The 21536-nt window shown below is 41.8% G+C and overlaps 1 protein-coding gene across 9 annotated transcripts in view; it reads right to left on the reverse strand.

The window, feature by feature from the left end:
• The window catches only part of PBX3 (PBX homeobox 3), a 234997-nt gene that overhangs the window by 207524 nt on the left and 5937 nt on the right, over positions 1-21536 (reverse strand). For 2 of the 9 annotated variants that reach the window (XM_081896543.1, XM_081896533.1), the window contains exons 1-3: positions 18424-18885; positions 17614-18238; positions 16259-16332 (exon numbers count right to left, since the gene is read on the reverse strand). In XM_081896543.1, coding sequence (XP_081752669.1) covers positions 16259-16332; positions 17614-17810 — 271 coding nt within the window. In that variant the 5' untranslated portion in view covers positions 17811-18238; positions 18424-18885. Of the gene's footprint in view, positions 1-16258; positions 16333-17613; positions 18239-18423; positions 18886-19034; positions 19059-19219; positions 19826-19911; positions 20113-20137; positions 20258-21536 lie in introns of those variants that run through there. The other 7 variants (XM_081896537.1, XM_081896542.1, XM_081896540.1 and 4 more) reach the window with 6 other exon arrangements.

Genomic DNA, 21536 nt, shown 5'->3' on the forward strand with positions numbered 1-21536 from the left:
GCAAACCAGCTGGATAAGGTAGTACTTGGGCTATACCACTTCATTCTGCTGGGAAACAGAAATATATTATCCATAATTCAGAAATCCCTACAATAAAAATGTAGATGTCAATAAATGGTGGGAGGCAGAAGAATTTCAACTGAACTACTCATTGCATTATTTTGTTTGTGCAGGTAAACGAACAAGGAAAGCATTCTGCTGTGTGATTCCCATTTACACAATCTGAAATACAGCAGTCCAGGTGCAGTTTTACTGCCTTGCATGCTCTTAGTTCAAAGGTCCACAAGTCCACTGTGTTTAAGCAATCCTGGAGTAATTGACCCTATAGCTGTTTTTAAAACAGTATAAGGCTGCTAACAATAATTTGCTCTTGCTGACCCCTGACAAGAAGATGGGTTGGGAATAACATCCTCATAATATTTCTAGTTCACTTTTAGTACAGGGTGCTTGTCTCTCTGTCTTTTAAATACCTGAAGTCAACAAAGGAAAGAAACATGATGGAGAGAAACTGAGAGCTCGCACTCCATTTGAATAACAAATGAAATCCTAAAAATACCACTACTGCGTGATATTATAGACTATCACTAGTTTTTATAGTGACAGGAAGACTGTGCTATAATTTTTGAGAAAAACCCTGGTATAAAGTGCCATAAACCCGACTGCTCCTATAATGAATCACTTTATCTAGCACACAATCATTTCCACAACTTTTCATGTTTGTATAATTTGTTCAAAAAGGATAATAAATATATCCTTGAAGTCAAGTTGAATTGACACACAATCTTGGATGGCTTGTTGAGAGCTGAAGTAATATAGTAGAGTGGTACCTCTGGTTATGAACTTACCGGTAATTCATTCCGGGGGTCCATTCTTAACATGAAACTGTTCTTAACCTGAGGTACCACTTTAGATAATAGGGCCTCCCGCTGCTGCCGTGCGATTTCTGTTCTCATCCTGAGGTAAAGTTCTTAACCTGAGGTACTACTTCCAGGTTAGCAGAGTCTGTAACCTGAAGTGTTTGTAACCCAAGGTGTTTGTAACTCGAGGTACCACTGTATAGAAGTGTAAGTCAGAAGTCCTCAGTTCCATTCTTACTTCACCCACAAAACAGACTGGTTGGCCTTAAACAAACCATCAGATTTCTGCTTGCACCAGCACCAACGGATAATCTAGGTTTATCTTGCATGACTGTTAGATTAGATTTATGAATTTATCATGCTTTTCCTATCTCCAGGTCAAAAATCTAAAAAACATTAACGCACCAGAAACGTAAACTATACACAAAAATAAAACCAAAGGCACTGGAAATGGATAAAAACAAATCCATAACAGCTGGTTAAAAGCCAATTGCAATATAATGGCAAAAAAACTCACCAAACTAAAGTCTTGCTTATGCAAAACAAAACCTTCCCTCCAACACAAAGAGAAGGGACCCAACAGATCTCCATGGGAAAGGTATTCAACAATTGTTGAACCACTACTTGAAAAGGGCTCATTACAGTACCTGCCTATCAAATCTCACTGGGGCAGAACTGTCATAAAAAGTGATTAAAATGTAAATAAAGGGGATTAAACACAAAATAGTGATACAATATATATTGATTTATAAACCCATTGTGGAACTGCACTTGCACCCCTTTGGACAGATCTACAGTATAAGCTTCAGAATGGAGTCAGGATCACCTTTTTATTTTTTCAGCAGAAGTTGGCTATGCAGAATATAGATTGACTGGCTCTTTGTAAAGTCATTTCCACTGCTGCTGCCACCCTCAAAAGAAAAATATTTCACTTTTTTTTTAAAAAAAGAAAAGTGACACATAAGCAAATATTTATTTGGATAAACATGGCAGCTGCCTGGGGGGGGGGACACCCTGAAACTTTTCTGGCATGTGATCATGCCATGTAGTCCAACCCCTTGCAAATTTGGGGAGGGGGTGCACAGTGGGGAAATTGGAGCCAGGGGTAAACATCAGGGAAGGCCAAAGGTTAGGTCACCATGCAGGAAAACGCTACTCTGTTCCTGGGAGGGGGAGGCTGATACACACTGTTATTAGCAGGGTGCAATTTTATTTGCAAAATTTTGGAAGCCAGGTGGGAAGAAAAATCTGCTCCCATAAAGTCAGGTGCAATGTAAATTAAGCATCAATGCATATGAGACACACTTTCAATATTAGTAAGACTACTACCAATAGGCCAGTTCTGTCACAACAAACTACTAGAAAATTAAGCAAATGTTGAGCTGCCCCCAAGAATTTTTTTTTTAAATGTAAAAAATGCTGCTGGTATTTTATCTAATTTAATTGTTATTGTGTTTTAATTATTATTTTTGTGCACTGTATTATTCTGGAGTCCTACGACAAAGGGCAGGATGTAAGCTGTAAAAGCAAATAAAATAAATATTCCATTGTAATCAGTGAAGCCAGAAATTCAGTGTCTAAAATATCCTTCAAAGAATAACCTCAAAAACAACAAGCAAGTAATCTTCTCTTATGTGGTTATAAATTCAAATGGAGGGGCTGCGTCTGTTGGCAGGTGTCTTTACAATCAGTAGTTCCACTTGCCCTTGCAGCCTGGAACTTGAACTGTATCATCAATGCTTAGGAACCAGAAGATTTCCAGACATGCCCCTATGTATTCTTGTTCTAATAGTATCGGTCTGTACATCTTCACTATACAAGCTCATTCGAGAGTGACTGAAAATGGGGTGTAAATATAGTAACATTACTATACAGTGGTACCTCGCGTTACATATGCTTCAGGTTACATGCGCTTCAGGTTACAGACTCCGCTAACCCAGAAATAGTACATCGGGTTAAGAACTTTGCTTCAGGATGAGAACAGAAATTGTGCTCCGGCAGTGCAGCGGTAGTGGGAGGCCCCATTAGCTAAAGTGGTGCTTCAGGTTAAGAATTGACCTCTGGAACGAATTAAGTACTTAACCCGAGGTACCACTGTATTTAAATATATTTAAATTCAGTCCCTTTGTATTTCAGATCCAGTTGTAGCTCATGCTCACTGGGAGTAGAAGGGCAGAAGGAAGGAAAATCAATAAGCAGGTGGTTCCATACAGAGGCATACCTAGGCGTCCCTTGTACCCTTGGCAAGGAGCTGCATTGGCACCCCCTAAAGAAAAAAAAAATCACTTTACCGCAATAGCCACTAGCAAGTCCTGCACAAGGACCAAGGTGCCAGTGGAACCACCACCACCTGATCCAGGGTCCCCTCCCCTCACCCAGTCAGGCACATATTAGCAGCAATGCAACAGCCCAGCCCAGCAGCAAGAGGAGGGAGGCAGGCAGATCCACTCAGGTCCCCCAAGACTCGTGGGGACCGCACATGCACACAAAATTTGGCAGAAGTTAAAAGTCCCTGTAGGTGGTGGGTATGAAAAAAGCAGTGGAGCTGACACCATCCGTCCCATCACCCCACCCACCCATGATCCTAATTTATTCTGAAGCAAATGTCATCCAGGCAATCTAGCTATCATGCCTCCCACACAATTAACTCTCTTTCCTCAGTTGGAGCAATCTGAGGTGATTTTTGTGGGGGCCCCCCCGGGGCTGGCCCCCTACTGGGGACCAGTTTTGCCAACCCCTAGGTATGCCCCTGGATCCACTGCATATCCTCCAAGGGCCACAAAAATGCCATTACACTCACGAAAACCCTTAAGCAATCACAGCCTCTTACTCAGTCACAGAGAGTCCCAAATTCCCCTAGCCAGGGGAAGCAGCTTCTGGGCCAGCAGCAGCAATACTAGGAAGGAGGCACTACCTTCCCAGATAGTGCTTACTGTACTAGGCTTTGGGGGGAAAGGAAGGTGGCCTCTAGGACCCTGTCAGATCTCTCATGCCTCCTTCCCTAAGGGTTTGCTTTTTGGTTTCATTCCCAGGCACTGGTTGGAAGAACTCAGCCCTCTTGGCCAGGGAAGGAAGGGTGGTTGCCCAGTTATGCCTGTATATCTTGCTGCCTCCTCAGATACTTTCAACAGGGAGGCGACCAGCCTTTGTTCACTTCATTCCATCTCTCCATGCCTTTACCTGAAAGTAAATTCCATTGAATGAGTCAAAGCTAACTTCTGAGTAGGTGTGTATAAGATGGCAGACAAGAGTAAAGCTAGGTTTCTTAGGGAAGGGGAAGTAATTACTCCCACCAAGTTCAATGAAATCTTATTCAGAGTAAATATGCACTTGGTCCTACTGCACACAAACAATGACCTGGAATCAAGTGGGACTTACTTCTGAATAACCTTATACAAAAAGTGGGGTACCAGGATGCAATCTTCTGCATACACATGAGGATAAGCACTCCTAAACATAATGTGACCGGCTCCTGTGTAAGTATGTGCTGAATCAGGTTGCTGGGCTGCTGCAATTTGTAGGAGACGACCGCAAAACTGTGTGTTGTTCAGGTCAAAATGCAGTGCAAGCCTTACGTATGTCTACTCATAAGCAAACACTTAAATTCATTGAGACTTACTCCCAGGTAAATGTATACTGTACAGGACTACAGCCTTAAATATATACATGGATGCATTCAACGTACATTGCAATGGAAGGCACACATCTCCCACTTTCCTATGAGCAAATTCCCTTACACTTCCTGAGAAGACAAGCATCCAGGCTTGCACCATAAGAGGAGAGAGAGAGAGAGAGAGAGAGAGAGAGAGAGAGAGAGGATGCAAAGGTAAAAGAACAATATAGGGAGGGAGGGAGGGAGGGAGGGAGGGTGTATATATATCTCCAGCCTGTTATTTAGCCCAATACACATACAATGCACAAGTCCTGGGTTTACTGAAACAAAATAAAAAGTGTGGAATATTTTGATGCTCTGGTATGAGCTGCATCACTGTCAAGGAGAGATGCTTCATCTCCACAGCCTCCTATCACTTGAGCACTCCAGCTCCCTTTTGCTGCCTCTAGTTGAATGGGAAGGAAAAACCCTCTCTCCCTTTGGCACACAGATGGAACTGCAGATGGAAGAGAATGTAGAATAGAATGTCCCTATTTTCATCTGAGGAATGTTGGAGGGAATGCCAAAGCAGAGAAACATCCCCACTGGTTGTAAATAAAAAGCAGGCTGGTAGAGGCAGACTGGGGCTGCTCCTGATGAACCAGCCTCCACTATAAAGATCTGATAAATGTGACCTCAAATTCAAACACCAAGCAAAGCTTCCATGGAGGGCACCAAGTCGAGAGAAACTGCTGTATGTCATGGTCTAAGGTAGGTCTACATTAGGTCTAAAACTATGAAAAGCACATAATAAAATGTCACATTATATGTGCAAATGGCATTATAACTAGCATACAGATAGGACGGGACATGGGTGGCGCTGTGGGTTACACCACAGAGCCTAGGACTTGCCGATCATAAGATTGGCGGTTCGAATCCCAGCGACGGGGTGAGCTCCAATTGCTCGGTCCCTGCTCCTGCCAACCTAGCAGTTCAAAAGCACGTCAAAGTGCAAGTAGATAAATAGGTACCGCTCCGGCGGGAAGGTAAACAGTGTTTCCGTGCGCTGCTCTGGTTCTCCAGAAGTGGCTTAGTCATGCTGGCCACACGACCCGGAAGCTGTACGCCGGCTCCCTCGGCCAATAAAGCAAGATGAGCGCCGCAACCCCAAAGTCGGTCACGACTGGACCTAATGGTCAGGGGTCCCTTTACCTTTATCTTACAGATAGGACAACCAAGCAAGCAACCTATGATTTGTACACAGACTGACTCCACTTCCACCTGAATCCATGGAAATTTCCACCGTCAATTATTTGCAGACTTACCTGAAAGTAAGCTTTTTTGAACACAATGGGACTTATTTACAAATTAACATTTTAAGCATTTAACAGAATTTGTATACTAAACTGTAAAAGTCTCTAAGATGTTTACATGAAACAAAATATGCATTAAAATTATCAGTAAGATTAACTTTCAATATACATATCGTTTTTAATCTGAATATACAACATTGAACGTTACACACTATAAAGCTATATACAGCAGAATAAAGTCACAAGAGATGAACATTTAAAAACCAAACAAATCTTTGGAAAACATCCTAGAAGGGCTGGATGAAGAATTTGCCTGGCACCAAAGAGATAACAGAGACACAGATGTGAAAGTCCAGGGTGGGGCCCAGGGATGTGAAAATTGACAGGTAGAAACATCCCCCCTCCCGCCCACACAATTGTTTCAGGGGTTTTCCAAATATTCTAAAAAATTAGGAGATAAATAAAAATGACCTCCCAATTTTTCAGATGCCCCCTAGCTTTCACATCTCTGCACAGAGATAGCACTAGACAAACTTCCGTGGGGTGAGAGTTCCAGGAGGCAGAGAGCCACAGTAGAAAAAGAGCCATGCAGAGTAAATTTCCACCTCACTTGCATCAGGATCCCCCATCCGAAGCAGCGGCCTGAATTCAAGCTCAGACTCAGATAGGAAGGGGCACCAGAGGCAGAGGTAAAACCAACTTCGGACCCAGCATCATCATTTGTCTTGAGTCAGAACTCATTGGATCAGGAGCCCTTGAACCAGTGACCTCAAACTTGCAAGGAGTGGGTCAGCAATAAACACACCAGTGTCAGTGACTTCTCCCTCTGACCACTGCATCACTGACCCACCACCACTCCCCTGTCTCTGAGCCTTCTGCCCCTGGGGGTTCCCCAACTGGTGCCTCCCACCACTTCTCTGCTTCCAGCCACTCCACAACTTCAAGCTCCAGTTAGCCAACCTAGTTGCAATATTACTAACTGACAGTGCTGTACCTCAAATCAGAAATGGACTCAGTTCCTTTATTTTATTCATGAAGTTTCCCCTTTATTGCAATGACCCCTGAGCAACATTAATATAGTGGAGGCAGCAGGTAACAAAAAACATTCCTCAAGAGCACTTTTGTTATGGGAGCTAAGGCTCAGAAATGAACAGTTCGTTACTAATCCAAAGTTACTTCTTACAAGGAAATTTTCTTTGGGCATTAGTCAGTCAATTTTTTTCCAAATCCAAAATGATTTTTAAAATGAAGAGAAAAGGTTCTGACCAAAAAGAACAAACATTGATTTAACTAAGCCTTTTCATCCTATTTTTACCCATCAAGTTTTGTTTCAATAAGGGCACCATACCCCCATGTTTATTATGATAGTCCCGTGGAAGTCATACCAGAATTGTTCTACAGGCAACAACTGCTTTACACGCATCCACTTGATGTACAACCGTGCACACGCACTTTGTGACCGGATAGTGGTTGGAAAAGGAAGCATAATGGGGAAGGGAGGGGCCATAATGGGGCAGAGCAGGCTTATGCTGACTCCACCAACGCATGCCAGGGTCAAAAATTGGTCATTGCCTGTAGTTGCCTTTGATTCTCACATTCTGGTGGGCTTTTTAGCCTTTTACAGTTAAATGGCTAGTTGCAGTTTAACCTGAGGAAATAAATCCTAGGCATTTTGAGATGCAAAATCTCTCTATGGCCCATTCAGTTATAGTTTTGTACCATAGAAGGGATATTCAACTACACACACACACACACACACACTGCAGAATTTTGTTTATGAATGGGCATACACCAAAATGACAAGAGTTCCCCACAGTATATATAGAAATAAAGAGCAGGGAAGGACTGGGGCCCCTGTCTGTGCCCGGAAAAGAGGAGTCCAGCTATTCAGAAAATGCCTTTTCATCACTTACAGTCAATGCATCACCATATGTATTTTGCACTGGGATATCCATATCAAAGTACTTAAGAGTGTGAAATGTTATTCAGCCCTCAGCCTAGCTTACTTCACAAGGAACTGTCAGGCAGAGCACAGAGGGAACTAGAGAGGAATTTGACCTTCGCTAGCTGTGGATATTAAGGTGTAAAAAAAAAAAAGTACAAGCTTTCACACACTAAGCAGACTCAGAAAAACAGTAAGACAGTTTTTTTCTGTGTGCACATGCTCATTCACACTCTTATATTTTTTCTTCAATGCTTCTTTGTGCATCAATATTCTGAATACCACAGAAGCTAAGCATCAGAAATGGGTAATGGAGTTGGGATGATCTGAGTTAGATCAAAAACTACATTACCACCAGTTACCCTATTGCCATGAGAGGCTTATTACACAGATATAATACACTATATGAGCTCCAACAACAAGTGCAATTAATCAAATTAAGGTTAGACCATACGTTTTAACTCTGAATTACTTGCTCTTACCGATTTTAAGGTCAACCTTTAAAACTACTCCCATATTCCTTAATAGCAAATAAAATCCACACACAACACAACATTTTCTTTCTGAACTATGTATGTGTGTGAACTGCTTACCAATTCATGGGGAACTCCGGGAGTGAGTGGGGTGGGGGTGGGGGGACATCAGGCCTTTGCTGCTACTTTGCAACTTATTTGTTTGCTGTTACTCTTGAAATCAAACCTTCATCATGCTATCTCAAAGGCCAAAACCAAAGTCTGCCGTTATCCGTTTCAAGGCTGCTGCACAGAAGGGTCTTACAGCACCACATCATAAATGTACAGGTCAGTGGAGGGGAGGGGAGGGAAGAGAGGTAGACAGAAATGCCACCCAACACAAGATTGCACTTTCCTTTCTCTTAACGTACTGCCAGTGAAACACAAAGGAATTTTTCACGTTCACCGTCTCCCATTAGATCAATTAATATGCAGAGAAAGTCTCTAACACAAAGTTTAAATAATCATAAAAGGAAAGGTGGGGGAGGAGAAGAGAAGAGAAGAACCACCAATGTTCTAGAAGCTTCTCTAGACCTTTCAATCAATTTTATTTATATGCAAAACCAAGAGAAACTCAGGGAAAACACACAGACACACACACACACACAAAGCTCCTCCTGATGCTAAAGCTCTCAATTTACTGACAGGCAAATGGCTTCATGCTGCCACTTAATCTCATTTCTTGCATAATGCCCTCTAATTAGCATATCAAAGTGAATTAATACTTCTAGGGCATTAGCAATGGGAAAAAATCTGCTCCAGGCTTCACAATAGCAGTTAAGCAAGAGCCAAGAAATCCTCAAAAAACACCCCAAACCACTTTGCATTGCAAAACTGTCCCATTTATTTATCCTTTCTCCCTCTAAACACTTTTACCGCACACTGTTTTACTACTGCTCACCAAACAAAATGATAATTGCCAAAAGTTACCAGCATCTGTAAGGGCCCGCATAGAATCTTAATTTAGATTGCATGGGAAGAGATCTTGAGATGGATAGGTTTGCTTCATGATGTATGCCAAAAAACATAACTTATCAAGGTTTTTAAAAATAAGGGGGAAAGAGTTTCATCCTTGTATGATACTCACACACAAATAAGCCCCAAAACATACATGTGAAAAACTACCTGCTTGACAGTAAGATCAGATATACAGGTTAAAGAATAATATAAAGCATGGCAAGATGCCAAGAAGTGGAAATAAGAACTCCCACCCCAAATATCTGCTGCTTGAACAAACTCTTTTCATCCTTTCCGCCAGAGTTATCTGACTACAGCTGAAAATGGATTTCCCCTTCAGCAAGCGACAGCATATAAGTGCTAAATCCAACACAGGTATAGCTTTAGAGCAAGGACAGACTTTAGTTTCTACTTGGCAACATTTCTGATCTTGATCAAACCTAGTTAGTGATACACCTTGTAAGAAATACTGGATTCAATCAGATTCTCAGGAATAATTGCCTCACTTTCAACCAAAGAAGACTGAGCTCTTGGAACCAGCAGTAACTGATGACGATCATTACATATAGCTGAAGAGCTCTATCGTTTATCTTGCAAAATATGCGTATTTTTTAAACGATCATAGGAGCTAGATAAACAATATACATATGAAAGAAGAAGAAACTCCAACTGAAAGGTTTGCTACATGTCTATTTTCTAAAAGACAAGCAATAAGGATCAAGGTTTGATGACAGAATGCCAAATTAGCACACCAATTTCCTTCTCCAACTCCCGGCTCAAGACAAATGCAAGTAGCACCTTCTGAGAGAGAGAGAAAAAATGCACAGGCTGGTGCAGCCTCACACTTCATTTGCCTCCATATGCAAGTCCCTTGTTTGACTATGTTGTATAGATAACACTGGAATAGCTGTAATGTCCAGTTGAAAAGTGTAATTTATCAGTTTGGTTGATGAACTACCCCATACATACATTTCTTAAACAGGGGAGGGAGGGAAAGCAGGAGGTGCAAAAACCAAACAGAAATTTCAGTTGCTCGCATTAGTTATTTCTGCAAATTATTTATTCCAGTCCTAATCAGAACATATGAATTGTCTAGCAAAGAAATGCAAACATGACAAAAGGTCAAACTGGTGGTTAAAGAAGGGAGTGTGTTAGGTAAGTTTTTATCAGAACTGTGCTGATCATCTTGGTAAGTGAATGACATTAAACATGACTGCTGGTAGAAGGAGGAAGATCCACCAAAGCATTCTTCTCCTGATGTCAATTCATAGAAACATCTACATCTCATTCAATCAGTGATACACAGGGGGAGGAAGACAAAAAATACCCTGCTCTAGATTTATGTTAAGTTGCTGGTATACAACCTTATTAGTCATTCCCATGCATCTTAAACATTTAGCTAGCCCTGTTCTCTGAGGCTTGAAATGCTACAGAGAAGTTAAAAACAAACAAAAAGCAACTAGATAAATATCTCACGCTCACTGTTTTGTACTCTATAAAATGAAGCTTTTCAGATGTTTGCGATACTGATTCCGATATATGCCTTTTGAGTAGCTTGCTGTCTGAATTAAATAAGGATCACATAATATTCACAGGGCACATAAATGGGGATTTCTCATTGAACTGTAGGAATTCTCATCAAGAGCTGTAGGAATTGAGTTGACAAATCTATTAAAATCTGTACAGGAAGGCCTGGCCTAGACAGTCTCACACTAACCTATACCTAGCCGTAACATTAATTCATTTTTTTATTTGATGCAAAAGAGATCTAAGTTAGAAGGAACATTACAGAAGTATATTGGATGACAGCTCATAATCTGTTTAAAATATTTTAAAATATGCAAGGATATGTTGGTGTCAAAGCAACAAATTAAGTGTCCTCTTTTAAAAAAAACAGCACAAAGACTGAGTTAAGCAGTTCTGATTATATCTTATAGGTTCCTGGAGAAGAAAATGGCAAGAAAAAGAAGAAGCGAGAGATCACTTCTAATCAAATTGCGGCTTATTCGGTACTTCAATACATCAAGGTCCTCTGGCAAAGGTGCAGTGCAGTAACAGGTTTGTTACAATCAAATATTGATAGCACTGAGATGGTGGGCTTACAAAATATTTTGTATGTTTTTGTTTTTTTTAAAAGAGAAAAACACTAATAAGGAAGGTTAAAGTAGAGACGAACACATATTCAAACTTGTTAGAGAACCACTACAGGAATAGCAATGGGACTTCAATGTTTTTGTGTGTTACGTGAAAGATTTTTCCTTTTTTACTTCATTCGGTTTGTAGTAGTAAAGAATACCACTGACAGTGAGCCCTGCATTTTATTTTAATTCCTAACAGTATAGTACTGAGTGGGGGGGGGGGGAAATGGGGAAGATTACAATCCTCATTCTGAAGCAATTAAGGTTAAAACAAAATAACTTTAAACCAGCTGAACATATCACAATCTCATATTTACTTTCAAGAACAGCAACCCGGTCAAACTTTTAAACAGTTTAAATATTAGTCACTGGGTTTTTTTACCTCTACAGTGTCTGTGCCAGCTTGTGATTACTGAAAAGTTCAATGGAAACAGTTCTTTTGCTCTTTTAAGATGGAGACTTGTTACTTATTTTCAATATCTTACAGCAGAAGGAAATCATTAAGGTCTTGCTGCATTATACTGACTAGTCTGCATAACTACAAGAGATGAAAGTAAGACATATTCATGAGCTGGCCCTTGAACACCCATGTGGCTACAGAGAGATAATAGGAAATGTTCTCTGTGGAGTGGCATTACATGGCTAGTTACAACTGCAACAATAACACCAATGGTTTTGGCATATGTTGGAAACAAGAAGTTAACTCTATTGTTAATTTCAGTTCACATGTGTGACTAAGGCATTTCTATTAAGAGGGGAAACAAAACAAGTTTTTGATATGAGGACTTGAGACATTAAGGACGGGAGACTAAAAAATTGCTACTTTAAAAACTTTTAAATAAATTGTTGAGCCATGGAAACAGACCTGCAGACACCTCCTGTACCCAAGAAGTTCATTAAGTTTTATTATCTCCCTAAGTCAGTCCCCGTTTATAAACCTCACAAAGGCCACAAATCTGGCAAGGTATCATGTATGCCATTAGGAGTTACTAGTGAATGAATGCGATTTAGGGTTGTAGTGGCATTAAATTAGGGTTTGGTTGGCAGCTGTCATATTTGACTCTTAAAGAAAGACAGACACAATTCTTTCTTTCACTCATACAAGCACACACACATTCACATGCAGAAATTTAGAACATATAGCTCAGATACTCAGTGGAAAACAGGAGTGCCTGGCGTGCTCTGGTCCATGGGGTCACGAAGAGTCGGACACGACTAAACGACTAAACAACAAAGCTCAGATACTGGTTCAGGTCTCAGTCATGAACAGTCTGCCGGGAAATGATTGCAATTCCCAACTTGCTTTAGAAACCGTCAGAATTAATGTACTCTCATATTAAGTTAATTCAGATACATCGCCTTTGAGCTGGAGGCTGGGGTGATAAGACTAGGAACCCCTTAAACAAGAAGGGGTAGCAAACAAAACAAAACAAGCAACCTTAGCAAATAACTTTGGATTTTGCGTGACAGAAATAAAAGGTACAGATTAATAGGAAAGCCGTAACACAATAGTAGAGGACTCCCAATGTTTTATGGTTCATTTTCTCCTATTGTGTTAAAAATCAAAACAGATGCCGTTTTGAAATGCCTATTACCTTGACCTGCCTCTAGATATCTAGATATCAGTGCGGGAGACAGAATATCATTTACAGCTATTTCTTATATTCCCTGCCCTTAAAAGAATACCCCTGTATTTTTAAAAAGGAAAGATAAGCACACCTATCCAATCAGATCCTAGAAACATAAATGAATTATTTTCAACATGGTCGTTTATACAAATGGAAATAAACAATTACTACAGACAATTTTAATGATTGTGAAGTACCTCAGAACCCGAGAAAAGATACATATTTAGCCCTACAAGGCAGTACTTGTAAGTTGTGTGGTGTGTGTTTTTTAAGTACAGTATGTTTAAGGATCTTGTGGTCAAATTTATCACTGACTGCAAATAATTCTAATTATCTTCAAAGATAAAAGCATTGCTTTTCAGTTTCAGACAGCACCACCCTAGATCTACCAGAACAAACAAGTCTAATATTACTGTTTTAGGCCAAGATTACTATGTGCCTCCCTTTTCCCACTTTCAATCTTCTCCATTTTCCCTATCAAAGAGTAATGACAATATTTTTTTTTCTATGAGAAATGGAGGAAAACAAATGCTTCTCTTTTTACTATGCTACATTTTTGTAAAGCAAAAGAAACAAAGAAACTGCCTGGAATTACTGGGATCAAATCACATAGTAGAATAGCAGAGGGGTGGCAGGGAAATGGGGCAGGAATCCCACTGGTACAACAACAACAACAACAACAACAACAAAACACACACACACACACACATGTCTTTATTCTGAAAGTTTAAAATTTATACGGAAACATAAAAGTATATAAAAAAAGAACAGCGTAAAATATTAGGAAAGAAGGGAGTCCTAAGAGTGGATCAGAACACTGGAGGAAGATTTGGAAATCGCCTCCCCCCCTTCCAGAATAAGACAATACAAGATATGCAAGAATTTGCTTTCATGCTTCCCTTGCTAATGTGTACTCAGCCATTTCATCTCAGATGGGCAATCCTGAATGAGAGTTGCCTTATAAAAACTCATGGGGGTGGGGAGGGGAGATGCATTTTTCCTTCATCAATCACTCAACATATCAATTCCACCACTCCTAAGCTTCTTGAGTTGGTAAGGACTGCACTTCTGCGCAGATGGAGAAGCCATCCCTTTGTTGTTGTTGTTGTTTTTAATTTTTTAACATATCTTTTAGAACATATGACATGCAACAATTAAACAAAATAAAAATAAAAAATAAAACAACCGCAAACACTCAGAGAAAAGTATCCAAATATGCTAACAAAGTTATGCCAAAATGTATATGCCAAAACCACCACAGTTTAAACAGACACAAAATGATGCATAACAACAAATATTGCTTGATTTGTTGACCACAAAAGAGGTACTTTGTATCAGCAATTATTATTTGCAAGAGTTTATATGAAGGCAGAAAGAAGGAACAAAAAATAATAATTAAAATATGTGCTTCCTGCATGCCAGACTGTGCCTTAGAATTATGAGTACTGTTCTACCATATACCTCATTATTTGTGTAATCAATAAAGTTATGTCTCCATTATTTCATAGAAAAATATAACTTGTGGATGACAGAACAGCATTTTAGCAGGTGACCAAATTCACCCAATATTCCAGATAACTTATCAGCCTCTTTTCTTCTAGCATAGAACCTACGCCAGCAGTGCTTTAGCCCGGAAAAGGACGTTCTTTCTTCTGAACTCGCCTTTGACACTGGTCAACTAAACTTTTCTTTCAAATAGACAAGGTTTAAGCAGTCTGTGAATAAAATATCACAGGGACCCAAACCTACATAACTGAAATCTGCTGTTGTCAATACATAGTTTTTGACTTCTGCCAAAAGTGAAGAGTTTAGTTTTCTGTGGAAACTAAAATATTAAGGACACAGAGACTTTAAGGACTTTGGCTGCTGGAGACCTTGTGCTGCCCAAGAGGTCATGGGACACTTTCAGCATTTCCTTCTTTTTAGCTCCAGTACAGTCAGGGGTTGTTTACTATTAATGATTTCTCATCTTGACTCCCCCACCCCCATTAGGTACAGAGTATCTGCACAAAGTTCTACTGTAACAACAAGGCATTTTTATCATCATCTTTATATTAAAGAATAAGAAGTCCAACTGCTTGAAAGCAGGATTGTTGTAGCATTTTTAAAGTAACTGCTATGCTAAAAGACAGACATTGCTGGATTTCCTGTACACACAGAGGTACAGAACCTCTTTTAAAAGGCCTGCTTCTTATTGTTTTTAAAAACTCACTGGCTTTTATATATTCCAGCATTTCTATTCTATCATGCACACAAGCAGTATGCCTTCCTTAGACATGCTTACACTTGCAGTATCTACCAGGCCTTTCAGCGTGCCATGCAGTTCAGGGGAGGGAGTTTTGGAAGATCTATACAAACAACAATAAGCTGAAGTCAAGTGCCACACAGATGCTAATCGCAGTTAGTGACAACTCAGATCAAATGTCTGAAAGTAGAATTTTAGCTTTGTGAGCTGAATTATGAACATTAAAATATTTATCTCTTGCGGACCCAATTGTTGAGAAGGTGGTTTTCAGTCTCTCACACTTCATTCAGTGTGAAAGCACACAGCTCTACTGTCCTGTTAGCCTTAGTTCTACAAGATGCTTTCTCTGATTAGGTACTTTCTCTTTGACATGCTGCCCCCATTTTCAGAGGCAAAGTCTCTTGCCAAAAATATCCACAGAAAATATATGTACATAATATGTATTTCCCACCTCTGTGTAAAGATGAGCATAGAACACACGTCAAGAATGTCTTCCCAAAGCACATCTGAACACCCATAATTTTCCTACAAAATGTGGGAGCTCAGAGCTATTGACTGACTCCTTTCAGTTACATATAAACTGGTACTGACAAACTCATAAATACAAGAGTGGCTCAAGAAAGTTGCTGGCTCTTTCGGTCTCTCACACAGAGGGGCCACTGGCTGTAATTGGCTTCTCCAGCCTCTTGCATTGCTTCTTTAAGAAGCAGATACTCAAAACAAGGCAGAGGAGGAGGGGAAAGAAAGCCGGATCCTTGCTTTTACTTTCCCTGACTGCAGCGAGAGGGGGAATTTACCCCGAATAGGTGATACACTACCATTTTCATTTACATTTCATTCTGCAGCAGGATTATGAATTGTTTTTTAAAAAAGCATTCTTGATTGATTACATTCGCCTCTACCTCCCAACCCAAAGATCAGAAACAGACAAGGAGGTGATGATCAAAGATGGCTGCGGTTCCTAAAGCAGCTCTCCTAGAGCTCGCTGAGAGAAGTATATTGCAATGTTTACCTATTGGGGGGAGAGAGGGAAAGGGGTTCATTTCAAAAGCTGTGTAACTTGTGGTCTCCTACCTGTTTTCTCTTTGATTTCACAGAGGACACTGAACAAAGCAGGCTTCATTCTGTGGCAGTTCAGTGCATGCTTTCTGCAAAATAAAAGATTTTTAAAAAGGTATTAGCACAAGCCTGGCATCTTAATGCAAAGGAGGGGGAAATAATTTTTAACTGAAGTCTTTACATGTTACTCTTTGCATTCTGATCTACGCAAAGGAATAACTAAAGTTGACAAGGAATAAGGGTATAGCTTTTGATGGGGAAGGCTGAAGCTAGGCTCAAGAGGGCAACAGGAGAGATCCCAATGTGGACAGAGTACCTACGTTAAGGAGAAAGGTAAGGATGTTTGAACTTAATCACCATAGGTGCAAACTGAGTTGGGGGTGGGTGGCAAGAGGGTCAACTGCCTTCTCCTTCATCAGGAAGTGAAGACTAAGTGACAAGAAGAAAACCCAGTCAACCCCAGCCGCCCTGCCTGCCACTTACAGCCAGGAAGAGATACCGAAGAAGTTTTTGTTTTGTTTCATTTTAAAATTATTGTTGCTGTTTTTAAAAAACAAAACCCCAGAAACCTGATGTGAAAATTTCCTTCCATTTCTTCTCATGCATAAATCACAGCTTGTCAAAGCTTTCCAATTTGCTATATCATCATCACTGATTTATGAAGAGAGGGGATTTCCAGAGTTCAAGTATATGCTTTGTTTTGTATTTACTGCAATTTATATTAAAAATAATAATTTCTTTTAAGGAAAAAAAAGGAGGGGAGGAACTGTTTCTCCCAATCTCTTGCACCCTGTAATATTTCCTCACTCTTTTAATTTTTAAATCAATCTAACTCCAGAGAAACACCAATTTGGGGGTTGTGCAGAGCACTACAAAGTTCACACTTCTTTGAAAGAAAACGCAAACCCTCCAAGATGAGAGCAGCATGGGATGGCAGGCCAATTCTACCCCCACCCCTTAAATGAGGGCATCATCCTAATAAAGGAAAGGTTATCAGCAACAGCCCAGCTCCAAGCATTAGTGCAATAAGACAGATTTTGGGGTGGGGGTGGGAGGAAGGAATCTTTGCACATGTATATTGTGCTTCTTTTCTCTCTCCCTTATTCAGACCAACTCCGGCTGTTGCCCCTGGTCTGTGCCCCCCCCCCCCGCGCATTTCTCCTCTAGTATTAAAAGGGTTGTCTTAATTGCAAGAATATTTGGTCCCAGCAGGAGACAGCAAGGAGCGAAACAACAACAAAAAGCGCCACGCATATAAACACACACACGAGCGCACCAGACATACATACACACACGCGCGCGCACATGCACACATACACACACACACATATATACACAACATTGGGATTTTTTGTTTTAATGAGACCAACTTTGCTTGCGCCTCATCCAAGCTCTGGTCCGTGATGGTCATAATCTGGTGGAGGATGTCTCCTATGTCTTGCTTGCGGCCATCGCCGTCGGCCCCTTCGTGTCCGTGGGGAGGAGGCAGAGCCATGCCCCCCTGTACCGAGTGGCCAGCCAGGTTCACGCCGGCGAGAGTCTGCAACATCCTGGACTGCTCATCCATGCCTCCTACCGCAGCCCAATCAATGCACTTGGAGAGGCGGCAACGGAGGCAGCAGAAGAAGAAACGGCACGCCGGAGAAGGAGGAGGCGAAGGAGGAGGGAGGGGGGGAAAGAAGCGCTTCACGATAAGGTGGTTTTGTGCTTGGAAGATTGGGGGGGGGGGAGAGAAAATGCAAGTAAATCTCTTGTTCTTGTAATGAATTTCAGTTCCTGCTCCTGAGAGAAGGGGGGATCAGTGTTTGATATTTGACCGGATCTCCGTTGTTTATTCCACTCTCTCTTCTGCTTTCCAGAGCAGTAAATCACTCTCTTCTTTAGTTACAATCTTCTTTCATCACAATATTTGTGGTTCGGATAAACGGCCTTGATAAGGTGTCTGAAGTTTTCTTTCCTTTGGTACAAATCTTCACCCAAAGGCTTTATTATTTCCTTTAAGGGGGAAGGGGGGAAAGAAAAAAAAGTTAGTTGCTCGTCTATGTCTTTTCTCTTACTTGTCTTTGTTTTGTTTTTTTCCTCCTTTGAAAACCCTTTTCTTGGAATCAGAGAGGACGAAAATTTTGTAAAAATGCAGCAAGGGGGGGGGAGAAAAAAGAGGGGAACGGGATAAAACTTACTTTCAAATCCTTAAAGTTACGAGTGTGACACACGGTAGGGGATTTTAAAAATCACAATAAACCAAGCAGACACCCCCAGCCCCTAATTGCAACATTTAAAAAAAAGACAAGAAAAAGTAGACAAGAAAATGCAGCCGGTGGGAGGGAAAAATGATTGTCCTTTCCCCGTCTCGGAAAAAAAAAACACACAGATACATAACAAACGATCCCAATGTCTGCCTTGTCTGTGCAACGGATAGATAAAATAGCAGCAAAAAAGTTTCAACTTGTGCAAAAGAAAAGAGCGGATGTTGGGTTTTTTAAAAAAAGGGGAGAGAAGTAAAGAAAAAAATTAATTACACACTCTCTGCAAAGCAATGTGCAAAAATATCCGCCAGCTGGAATTTATGAGCCTAGCAGCTCAGTGACTGTGTGTGTTTTATGTTGTTTGATGGCCGCTTTGGTGAGGGATTGACAGTCTGCCAATGCCACTCACTCACCCTGCAGACGTGTCACCCTGTGAAGGAGGAGAGAAGCAGAGAGAGACTAGAGGGGACGTGGGAGCCAGCCGGAGCCACTCCCCCTTCCTCCTCTAGGCAGCTGCTCCAAAGCCCCTCCCCATTGATACTTACACTACAAGAGCCCGCCCCCTCGGAACTCCTGGCTACTATAGATTCAGAACCAGCCCCCGCTCCAAATGTTTCGGCGATAGTTTCATTACGGTATCCACGAGCGCAGCTGATATTTTACAGACTAATCTCCCACAATTTTTCTTTAAACTAAGAAGCCCTGCTGATTTCAATAGGATTTAACTCACAGCGCCTAGGATGGCAGCCTCAGCATCCCTCCCCGGACTCCACCTCCGTTGGCATTTTCTGTGTCTGCAAGCATCTCTCCTTAGTTGTTCTTCCTAGAGCACCCCTTACTGGTATTGCCACAACCCCCACAAAACACTGCTCGAATCATGGGTAAGGCAGAGGCAGCCTAAATGCAACTGGCAACCCCGCGTCGATTTCCGCCAATTTTAACCAATGTTCCCCCTTTAGTAGATGGGCGGGGCGAGTACAACTAGCACGGAAAGATAGGTCAGGGCCCCTTATTCCACTCAGGTAGTTGAAGGACTGCACACACCAGTTCTACCTGTACTTGGGGGGTTACTTTCCTATCATGCTGCATTTCCACTAACAACTCACTGATAAGCAGAAATACGTCAGGTGAAGAGATTTCTTCACCCATTCACCCTTCTCTCTCAGCAAGCAGGTAAATGTAGCAATGGGGGAAAAGCTTCACCAGGTGCACATCTGGTGGTGGCCATGGAGGAGCCCTCATTCCTCCACCCCGGCTCCTTTCATTTTTTGACCCTCAATTTCCTAGAACACCCCCTCAGCGTTCCATGCCAGTCCTTGCTATTTCTTGCCACCCCCTCCTCAATTTCCTGGACGACCCCCTCATTTTTCCACCCTAGCCCCTATCATTTCTTGACCATCCTTCAGTTTCCTGAAAACTCACCTCTTCCACCAAAGACCGTTATTTCTTGACACCCCCCCCACTCAATTTTCATCCTTTCAGCCCTAATCCCTGTATTTTCACCTCTCCCCTAGTCCCTGCCATCAATTGACCCTTCCTCAGCATATGACTCTCTAGCCTTAGCTTTCTAGGCTCTTAATTCCTGCCTTTCAAACTCTCCCCTCAGAAGCTGCCCGCGACCCACATCCCAGGCCCCGCCCTCCTTTACCCGCCCTCAGCCGTGCCTCGAGCGTCGCTCTTTTCGTCCTGCCCCTTAGGGGGCGCGGCTAATAACGTCTAACTCGCCACTCTTGAGGTTGTCTTGTTACCAAGGGGCGGGAAGGGAAAGAGGCGGGTGGGAAAGGAGGCGTGTCACGAACAGTTTCAGGAGGAGGCGGTGGGAGATACGTCACGCCCCTCCAGTTAGCTGGGGGCGGGGCCTAGACAAACAAAAACAAATAATATCACAAACACACACAGAGACAGAACGTAAAAGAACCCCCACATAAAAGACCCAGATGTGCCGCAGACCAATCAGGGCGCGGGGAGGGTGAATCCTAGCCAATCAGATGTGATTGTGGTGAAAGTAGGGAAGAAAAAACTGCCTACGTCCTTCACCCCTCCTACGCAAAAACACACGCTCTCCCCGCCCCTCTTCGCTGAGGAACTTGTGATTGGCGCGTTCGAACGGGCACGTGACGCGGCGCGAAGAAAGGGGGTTAAAAGAAAGCCGCGCTGCCCCGGCCTTTGATGATCACCATGGCAACGGCTGGCCTTCTGGGAGGTGTCAGCATAGGGAAAGGCCCGGTTAGTTGGGCCGCGGCGCATCTCCCCCGCGACGCGCCGTTGTTCGCCTTGGCAACCTTCAAACACCCTCCCTTCCCTTTGCCAGCTTTCTCTTCTTTGTGCACCTCCAGCCTAGGCGTGCTTACTCTAACTCGCTGTGCCCCTTGGGGCAGGCTGCCTAGTTAATATATTCAGTCTTGCAGGCTTCATCTCCCCGCTCAGGAAACTTAATGCAAGTCCGAAAATTTGTCCCGCTTGCATGAGAGGCGTTTTAAGTCCAGCCTAGGCATGCTTCCTCGGAAGCAAAACTGTACCGGCTTTCCTACTTTTTTCTTCACCACTTCTTACTCCCAAGTAAGTGTGCTCAGAATCGCAGCCTAACAACAAGCATGCTTACTCAGAGGCACTACTTTTATTCAACTAGGTTTGCTTCCAGAAAAATGCAAACAACTGAATGCTGGACAGCACCATCCTATCTTGTTTACTACAGAAATTGCATCTGCAAGAATTCTCAAGCAGTTTAGGGCATTGGTCAAAGGAACAATGAAACCATACTACAATAAATAAAAACACAATAAGCTTAAGAAAAAACTAATGTAAAAAACCCAATCAGCTAGCATTCCATATACAGCACAGAATTAAGCAGTCATCATATTTATTTAGATCATTTATATGCCACTGAATACATTAAGAAATCTAAGCAGTGTCCAAAAAAACCTAAAGCAGTAGCAACAAGAGTTAAAATACACAATAAAACCATTAATGCAATACCGTAAATATATACTGGCATTAATTCTTTCTGACAGCTTCTCTCAACCAGGGCCTAAACAAACACACAGTTC

This window comes from Podarcis melisellensis, assembly GCF_964234715.1.
Source record: "Podarcis melisellensis genome assembly, chromosome: Z".
Taxonomy (NCBI): Eukaryota; Metazoa; Chordata; class Lepidosauria; order Squamata; family Lacertidae; genus Podarcis; species Podarcis melisellensis.